The 9,611-nt window shown below is 45.2% G+C and overlaps 1 protein-coding gene across 1 annotated transcript in view; it reads left to right on the top strand.

Annotated features, from left to right (window-relative positions):
- The first annotated feature begins 1,571 nt into the window (after nt 1-1,571).
- Nucleotides 1,572-9,611, top strand: part of ptch2 (patched 2) — a 31,990-nt gene continuing 23,950 nt past the window's right edge. The window contains exons 1-2 of the mRNA XM_062482118.1: nt 1,572-2,066; nt 3,890-4,082. Coding sequence (XP_062338102.1) covers nt 1,920-2,066; nt 3,890-4,082 — 340 coding nt within the window. The 5' untranslated portion in view covers nt 1,572-1,919. The remainder of the gene's footprint in view (nt 2,067-3,889; nt 4,083-9,611) is intronic.

The raw sequence follows: 9,611 nt of genomic DNA, 5'->3' as shown, positions 1-9,611 counted from the left end.
GGTTTATGTTTGGGGGCCGTGTGATGGCAGATATCTGGACAGCGCATGGTCATCTCTGGGGTTTATTTATCCAAGGCCTCCAGACCTGGGACCCAGACCTCCCTCAGTTTGTTAGGCTTGAGAGGGGGCCCCTACCACACAGGCCAATTCCTCAAATTCCACATTAGCTCCCATTTCCAGCTGCCTGTTCCGCACTACTCCACCCTCATCCAATTCAACAAATTGGAGAACTAGATGACCACTGCCACCCTGGTACATGATATCAATATGGGCATTCATATTTAGCCTGGGCAAGCTCCTGGGCTCGTCATATTACATATTTGGTCACAGCTAACAGTTTAATGGGTGCTTCTGCATCACCTTGCTTTTATTATAACTGCCTTGTATTTCGTTTTCTACTTTTCAATGGGAATCTATGGCTAGATATATCTACAAGTCTTTAACTTCCATAGTACTATACTGTTTCCCAAAGAACAGAATAGATTAAATACTCTTGCTTTGGAATGTCTTCATAAGATAATACTTAATTAACTACAAGCAAGTCCTTGTTCTCCATTAATCCTTGCCCTAAACAGTTGCTGCCTATCAACAGTTTTGCAGCTGATCATGTTTGTTTCAGGAATACCTAACAATAAAGTACTTGACACTAGTCTGTGACAGAAAATAAATCAACAGTTAGGCTACCTGGGAACACAGGATCTGACCAAACTCCATTACATGTTTAGGGCACTTACACACACGAGGTAAACCTACAGCTGTCACTTGAGGACACACACACATACACACACAGTAGTGCACAGCTGTCTCACAAACTACACAATATGGTGAAATCTAACAATAATCATCTCTGCTCACGTTTCACAAATTTCAAATGGATTCTTAGAAATCCAAAAAGTCAGTTTGTTTAGCCTTGTTTGTTGTCAAAATATGGAATAGTACCTTATTCAAAAATTACAGTGACTTCGTGCTTACTTTGAAATAATTTTTATGAACTTTTAAGTATGGAACTATGTTTGAAATTTCAGAGTGGATACATTTCTGTTCCGTCAATCTCGGTATTAAGAAAATAAACCTGCGTCAGTGTCTCATATGGGTGGCATGTTTGCTTCTTAAAAACGAGTTTAGGACATTGGAAATTAGTAGTGAGACAGCGCGCGCGCGATAGAGAGAGCGAGAGAGGGAGAGAGAGAGAGAGAGAGAGAGAGAGAGAGAGAGAGAGAGAGAGAGAGAGAGAGAGAGAGAGAGAGAGAGAGAGAGAGAGAGAGAGAGAGAGAGAGAGAGAGAGAGAGAGAGAGAGAGAGAGAGAGAGAGAGAGAGAGAGAGAGAGAGAGAGAGAGAGAGAGAGAGAGAGTGTGTGTGCTGTGCTGTGCTGAGTTTATTGAAAGAGTTCCTCTCTCTGACGCCCCCTTGCTCCCCCCCTACTCTACCCCCGCCTCCCCTCGAGTTGAAGCGCAGCCTGGGTGGTCTCCCTCTCTCTCCACTTTGGTGAGCTGTTGCTTAGCAGCTAATAATAGGAGATGTTTGCAAAGTAATTTGCCTCTTCCTTGGCCAATGAGAGCCGGAGCACTTTTCCATCAAACCACCCTTTTCAGGATTTGCGGAGGGGCTAACTTCTCCAAATGTTACCGCTACAGGATCAGACGCAGGCTTGAGAGACCTCCTCGCGACATTCCCTACTACTTCGAAACGTTGTTTTATAAGCTATCAGGACGAATGAAGACGCAAGGATTTATACTGATTTGGGCGCATAATGTTGGGATGGAGTTGCGAGACTTTGGCTCAAAGGAAGATTAGAAAATATTCTTTTTACTTTTACCCGGTGGATGCGCTAGTATTCTATCTTGGATTATTGTCGCTTTTGCTGAACTCGCACTGTTTTTCTATTGCTTGGCTCTGTGCTTCGTTTTCTTGTTTGGACTATGGCCTCGGACCCCAGAGTCCCCGGGGCCGGTGTTTTTGGAGATTTACCCCCGATTTATACGCGTTCTCCGCCGCCTGTAAACACAGATATTCCACGGAGACCCAGTTATTGCCACGCTGCTTTCGCTCTTAAACAGATTTCTAAGGTGACAAAATGCTTTCAGTCGAATATTCATATACCTCCAGTCAATGTATGTGAGCCAGTGTAGCGTTCTGATTAGTGAAACTTAGTTTTTGATCTAAGATATTTTTTGTGTGTGATGTAAGGGTATGTGTTTACGGGATATGTTCCACATAATGTGAGAAACGCATTTTAAGATTGATTGTTTTCCTATAGTCATACTATAGTTACATTCTCATGTGTAGTCTACTAGTTGTCACGATGTGATGTTACACTCCGAGCGCCGATCTCACATTATGAATGGGAATAGCTTTCTCCATTCATTTTAGAAAGACATCGACTCTCGAGCGTGTTTTGGGATTTGTTCAACTTTTTGTATGAAGCAGGCAGGATCAGACGTCCGGTTTGTTTGAAAATGCGGTGGGTCTTGTAAAGGAATTCACTGATTAAGTTTTATCTGACGAGGCATCTTTGGAGCGCATGAAGGCTTGGATGTGTGTCAGCACGGCAGAGTGAAACCACAACAGCGGTCTAGTCTCAGCACAAGGAACAGTATTTGTGAAGACAGACCGAAAAGGCGATATATTTAAATAGGCAATGTTAATTAAAGTCGTAGAGAACAGCAATTCTACAAGTTATTGGTATTCTTATTGGAACGAGTAAGCTACAGTATGGCACATTTGTACTCAAACGCAACCATCATGTCATCTAAAAACCACCGATGCCACTAACAGGCAACTGGTGGAATCCTGGCAAAGATTTTAGTATGTTGTAATAAGTTTCAGTTAGACCTACAATGTAGATGCCATGGAAATACCTTATCCAAACGCTTTGTTGACTAGGTTAATCAGACCTTTTGTAGTAAAGTACTAATCTCTAGATGTAATATGGAAGTCTAACTTAATTATATTGTAGTTAACCACATAACAGCTATATTTCTGCTCTCAGTGAAACAGATAAATGCCACCGACCCCAAAAAAGTATTATTCTAGTAAAAAGTCCACTCCTTTAGTTGCATTTGTTCCGTTATATATTTTCTATCCCTCATCTCTCTTTGGGAATTGCACATAGCCTTGACATGATTACATTATCCAGTTGTCACCTCCCTAACATCTTAGATTCCAGAATCTGTTGTCATATGGCAGCTTCTTTATAATTTGATGTTCTTAATAACAGCCGACTCATTCACCATCTGATTTAGACTAGGTCTGAGTTCGGGTGATTGTACTCTACTGTCCATGTATAGAACAAGACTGTGTTCACAGTGATCTTCAACATTCACTCAATACATGTTAACAGTTTTTTGTTTGTTTCATAAGACTTTTTTTATTGTTTGAGCATGATGATTTGAAGTAATCTTATAATGTTGAAACTTTATGCCACACATAGTCTATGTAGATTGTTTACCATTTTCACAACTCAAATTTTGGGCAACTTCATGTTGCGAGGGGAATTACACCTAACCACCTTCTGAAAGACAGCAAGTTAGTAAGTTCATGATCAAATGTGACAGAAGGAAGGACAGCTCGACAGTAAGTGCAGTGTTCCTCAAACTGCCCAGTTTTCCTCAAACTGCCCAGTGTTCCTCAAACTGCCCAGTGTTCCTCAAACTGTCCAGTGTTCCTCAAACTTCCCAGTGTTCCTCAAACTGTCCAGTGTTCCTCAAACTGTCCAGTGTTCCTCAAACTGCCCAGTGTTCCTCAAACTGTCCAGTGTTCCTCAAACTGCCCAGTGTTCCTCAAACTGCCCAGTGTTCCTCAAACTGCCCAGTGTCCCCCCCGCGAGCGTGTGTAGTGAGAACGTGTGTAATAAACCCTCCGTCCGTCTGTCCGTCCCCTTGTCCTCCAGGGCAAAGCTGTGGGTCAGAAGGCTCCCCTGTGGATCAGGGCCCGCTTCCAGGCCCTCCTCTTCTCCCTGGGCTGTCACATCCAGAGGCATTGTGGGAAGGTCCTCTTCATCGGGCTCCTGGTGTTCGGAGCCCTCTCTGTGGGGCTGAGGGTCGCCGCCATCGAGACGGACATAGAGCAGCTCTGGGTGGAAGGTGAGTCGGCTGGGCAGTGGGCCTGAGGTTCTGTGGAGTGTGGGAACGGGGGGGAGGGGGGGGGGAGATGTCTGCACTGTTTATGTGCTCCATATGCGGCTGTTTTATGGAATAAATACATCGGGGGGAGGGTGGGGGGGGGTGTTGCTGCCATCTTGGTTCCTGGAGGGTGAGTGCTGTATGCTGTGTGATCATCGGCATCCCCTGTTGAGAAGGGAGGTTTTGCAGGTTCTGTTTCCAAAGCTGGTGATTTCTCTAAACGGGATGTGTAGAGCCATATGTACGTGTTGACAGTGTTGCCTTGCGAAGTCCTTGGGACGTGCTATTAGCGAACCTGCAGTTTGCTGCGATGGCAGGGTTTGTTCTAAAAGCTAAACGGCAAACAACTTAACACTTACATTCTTGTCTTCCGCACATGCAAGCCCTCTCTTGTTCCCTATCTCCCTCTCTCTCTCTCGACCCTGATCCGGTGTGTGAGGGGTCTGTCCATGTTCTGCCTGGGTCTGACGTTCTCTCTCATCCGTGGGTTCTCTGCAGAATTTTTTTTTTTTTGGTGGGGGCAGCTTTATTTGGTTTTCACACTGCCAAATTCCTCCTAAGCCCCCCAGGCCTTCAGCATGCGACTGATCCCCACAGCAGATGGGCTGTGTGAATCGTTAGCCATCTTTGAGGCCCTGACCCCTCCCCCCCTTGCTCCCTGTGTGGTCCTTAACTATTCTTGGATTCCATTCAACAAGAGGGCCAGGCACCCCCTTTCCTACAAAAAAATAAGTGAATACAGCTGAAGTTTACCCACCTGTTTTGCACGCTTTAAAAAGAGTCACAGCAGTTGTACTATAAACACACTCAAGGTAAAAAAAAAAAATCTTACCAGTTACTGGGTGTTTGTCCCTTTAGTATTCTACTGGGTGGGAAAGAAGCACTTCTCCATTCTCAATTGTTGTCATTGGAGAGCCTTGTGGTTTGGCATTCTGTGGTTGACTTTCTGTCAGATTTTGGTGAGGCAAGAAGATTTTCAGATTTGAGTCATACGCTTAATAGATTTGTGGTTTGAGCCTGACTACCAAAAAAAACAAGATTTATGAGATTGAAGCGTTTGCTGTAGCTGTTTTTTAATTTACTATAGCTGTTTACTAATGTGAACTTTTATCACATTAAATTGGCTAATCACAGTTTTTCCTATGAGAGCAGGTTAGTTTGATACAGCCATTAGGTTTGTGTGGCAGACGTTTGCCAGAGTGAGCTGTTGAGAAGGAAAGGGAGGAGAGGAGGAAGAGAGAGGAGGGAAAGAGAGGAGAGGAGAGGAGGAAGAGAGAGGAGTGGAGGGAGACAGAGAGAGAGAGGAGGGAGGGAAAGAGAGAGGAGTGGAGGGAGAGAGAGAAAGAGAGGAGAGGAGTGGAGGGAGAGAGAGAAAGAGAGGAGAGGAGGAAGAGAGAGGAGAGGAGGGAGAGAGAGGAGTGGAGGGAGAGAAAGAAAGAGAGGAGAGGAGGAAGAGAGAGGAGAGGAGGGAGAGAGAGGAGTGGAGAGAGAGAGAGAAAGAGAGGAGAGGAGGAAGAGAGAGGAAGGAGAGAGAGAGGAGAGGAGGAAGAGAGAGGAGTGAGAGAGGAGTGAGACTGTTCCTTTAAGAGGCAGTGGCCATGTTTCTAAAGTTTCTGCCTGCCTTGTTTCCCCCAATAGCCCATTGACAAAGCTGCTCACAGCTGAATGGAGAGTAAGTGGTTTGGTAACAAGGAGAGGTTAGTTCTCTCTCTCAAACACACACACACACATACACACACACACACACATACACACACAAGGAATAAAAGTCTTTAATAGGACTGAGATGTTATGACTTTCATTATATCATTTTAAGGAGGCATGTCAAAGAGAACAGACATACAGAAGTATACTTTTATAAACAAGTCAACAGGCAGAAAGCTTTGCAACAGATTTCTGCCTGGTACGATTGTACAATAAGAAATCTATTGCTAGATCTGACTTGTCTTTTACCGTGTGTGTGGCTCAAAACATATTTCCACACATAAGGTTTAGTGCTGGTTGTGAACTAAGGCCTTGTGTTTGTTTGTGTTTGTGTGAGCTTACGAGAGTGTGTGCGTGTGAATTCTCAACACTCTACCAGTTGCAGGGGGTGAACATATGCTCCCCATCATATATCCTGGAGCAGTCTATCCCCAACCCCCACCCAAACATCCCAACATCAGCTTTGCCACCTAGCTAGCCTCCATAGCCTGCCTGTCTGCCTGGCTGGTCTCCTGACTGCTAGCCTGTGAAGTCAGGGGACCACCAGGAGGATTTTAATTGCTTCCTCTCTCCTCTCCTCCACCACTGTACTGTGCTAACACACCAGGCCCGATGACAGCTAGGAGAGACTGTTTGGAGAGTATTAGATTCTCGCCCTAACTGACCCCCATGCAGACATTCCTGATGTACAATACCACACTGCTTTACCGTCTACACCCCTTCCAAAACATCAGCTGCTCTATACCGTGACATGTTGTCGTTGTGGGCTGTGGTGGTACTAATGACACTCTGAGGGGTACAACGTCCTAAGCAGGAAGAGAATGTCCCATGTCATATTCACCCAGTGAATATGTGTTTGGGAGTGTTTGGATATTTATTCAGCCCCTGCAGGGGTAGTGGGCCAGTGAGAGGACCAGAACCAGGGGTACATCCAGCCCTGCAGCCTAGACCTTCAGCAGAAGGGGCAGGGGAGAATGCGGCCTAGCCTGCATTGTCTGCTGGGAGAAAGGAGGGTTAATAAAGAGAGGTGCAGGGGAGAAGAGGGTGGGGGTTGGGGAGCACTGGTGTGAAGGTTTTTAGGGTGGCTTACACTTCAGCGTTTTCCCGTTCCCTTTAAAACAACAGTGTGGCCTCCATCAACCAGACCCATCCCTCTCACCAGCCCAGACACTGGCCCATTTGCTGCTTCTGAGCAGGAGAAATAAGTCATATTTTTTTAGGGAATGTTAAAAGTAAGCAAATAGCTCCTCCTCAGTCTGTTGATGTAACGATTATTTGAAGTTAAGGTGTTTGAGGTCCTGAAATGATTAGTATTGAGAAGCAGCTTAATGAATGGGGCTGTTCAGAATGGTTTTACATGTGTTAGCACAGGTATGTACTTGCACATGGACTAAACCCATCCCTTCTGGCTTAGGTTTGGGAGAACTTGACAGACATGTACACAAAGACAAGCTGTGCAAATACTGCAAAGTGACGCTGGATATCAGTATAGCAGGCATGCAGACCGGAAGACAGACAGACAGGCAGGCAGACCGGAAGACAGACAGACAGGCAGGCAGACCGGAAGACAGACAGACAGGCAGGCAGACCGGAAGACAGACAGACAGGCAGGCAGGCCGAGAAGACAGACAGACAGGCAGGCAGACCGGAAGACAGACAGGCAGGCAGGCCGACCGGAAGACAGACAGACAGGCAGGCAGACCGGAAGACAGACAGACAGGCAGACAGACAGGCAGGCAGACCGGAAGACAGACAGACAGGCAGGCAGGCCGAGAAGACAGACCACCTCCACATGTTTTATAAAGAGACCATGTGAGAACGATACAGGAAAATAACATACATACAGTCTAGCATGAATGACCCAGTGCATATGGAGAGCAGCCTCCACCAGTCTGAGCCCTAGCCACGGCACAGGCCAGGCGATAGCACGCAGGGTTAAACCTGTGTGGTTTTCTGTGTTTGGACCTGTTCTCTAAACACAACCGGGACAGGTAAATGCTATAATTCATTAGAAAATACACAGCACTCCAGTCCGGGGCTGTGCTTCGAGAGAAAGAGAGCTCTATGAGGCATTATTGGAGGTGAATGTGGCGCAGCAGTGCCCCAGCTAGATAAATAAACTGGGAGTACTACGCCTCAGACCTCACCAGTAGAAAGAACAAACAAGACCAGAGTCAACCTGGGTCAGTTCTAAATGTTTATTTCAACCCCCCCCTCCTCCTCCTCTGCCCTCCCTTCATCCCCCTCCAGACCACCTCCTAACACACACATACTCTTACACACAGTAATGCACACACACACACACACACACACACATAAATACACACTTCATACCCCTGGGGTTCTCTAGCCTAAACCCTGAAGGGGAAGTCACGAGGGGAATACTAAACTGCATCAGTTCCCCTTGTAAAACCCTTTACAGTAGGACTTTACAGCTGATTTTCTCTTCAGTTATGCATTAGTTAGCACATTAACTCAACTGAGGGAATGGACAACTCTCATTCCAGTTTGTTAGTTCACCAGTGAGCAGGCTGAGGGCTCAACACAGAACCTTCTAGAAGTCCCCATCTCTGAAGGTTACATCTTTCAGTGTCAATCACACTGACAGCTTTTTTATACAACGCCAAAAGAGAGGTTTTTCCTCCATTGGTCTAGTCTAAATAAAGTGACACCAGTCATCTCAAGGATAGAGTTTGCACCTTCTCTATTTTTCTCCAAACCGGTTGCCCTTCCAGAAAAAAGAGAGAGTGAAGGGAGAGAAAACCCCTTTCTTGGTACTTGGGGGGGAGAAGAAATGGGCCTTGGGCTCAATAAATTCATTTCTAGGCTGAATGAGACCAGCAACGTGGAAAAATTTTGCCTTTCACGGCGAGATGAATGTATGTTTCAACCACACATTAAGCAGCATTAGCAGCCACTGGAGTGCCTAATGCGAGTATTTTTCACAGCAGCACCAACGGGGGTGTTTAGCATAATTAGGAGAGGCTAGCCTATACACATGGAAATGGCCAGTGCCTAAATGCCAGCCGCGCTGGAAATTTATGTCAATGCTAACACAAGTATCACATCTGAATAGAATGTAACTGAAACCGATTATTTTTTTCACAGTTAAAAAAAAAAAAAAAAAAAAAAACTTGTTTTACTTGTTTTTTTGAAGTAAAAAGATTGTTGGGTCCTAATTTGGAAATTTATTTGTCATCTTCTCTTAATTTTTTTACATACATTTGAATTGTCCAACCTCTCCCTCTTTCAATCTGCTGTGCTGGTTTGCTCCATCTTCTCTGAATATGGATGGACACCCACACACAGACTCACAGACACACACACACACACTGTATTTCTATAGGTGAGATACGAAGCCAGCCAAGGCCCCCCAGTCTCTGGACCTGCATTGTTTTATTCTCTGGGAAAGTCTTGGTCCATTTGCTTTTGTTGTGAAAGTTCCTCTTAATTTTTTTTTTCCTGTTTGTTGGAAAACATCTGAAAGAAATTCAGAAGAGAATGACAAAAGCCTGTATAGAGTCTATGCTGACTGCTTATTCTAAGAACCTCCCCATCTGCTGCCCCAGTGAGTGTGTGTGTGTGTGGGTTTGTGTATAGTGTGTGGGTGTGGGTATAGAATGGATGGGCCATTACTGAGAATGGCACCAGATCTGAAGCTTAAGATGAAACTCAATACCACTTGTTGTGTTGCACCTTGGGCCAAATCCAACCTCTAAAGTCTAAAATAAGTGATAAATAAAGGGACTTTTTTTAAGACCCTGCTTTGTGTTTGTGTGTGTGCCT

Source organism: Osmerus eperlanus, chromosome 16 (assembly GCF_963692335.1).
Source record: "Osmerus eperlanus chromosome 16, fOsmEpe2.1, whole genome shotgun sequence".
Classification (NCBI taxonomy): Eukaryota; Metazoa; Chordata; class Actinopteri; order Osmeriformes; family Osmeridae; genus Osmerus; species Osmerus eperlanus.
Note: the sequence above shows the minus strand (reverse complement) of the source record. Positions and strands in the feature narration are given on the sequence as shown.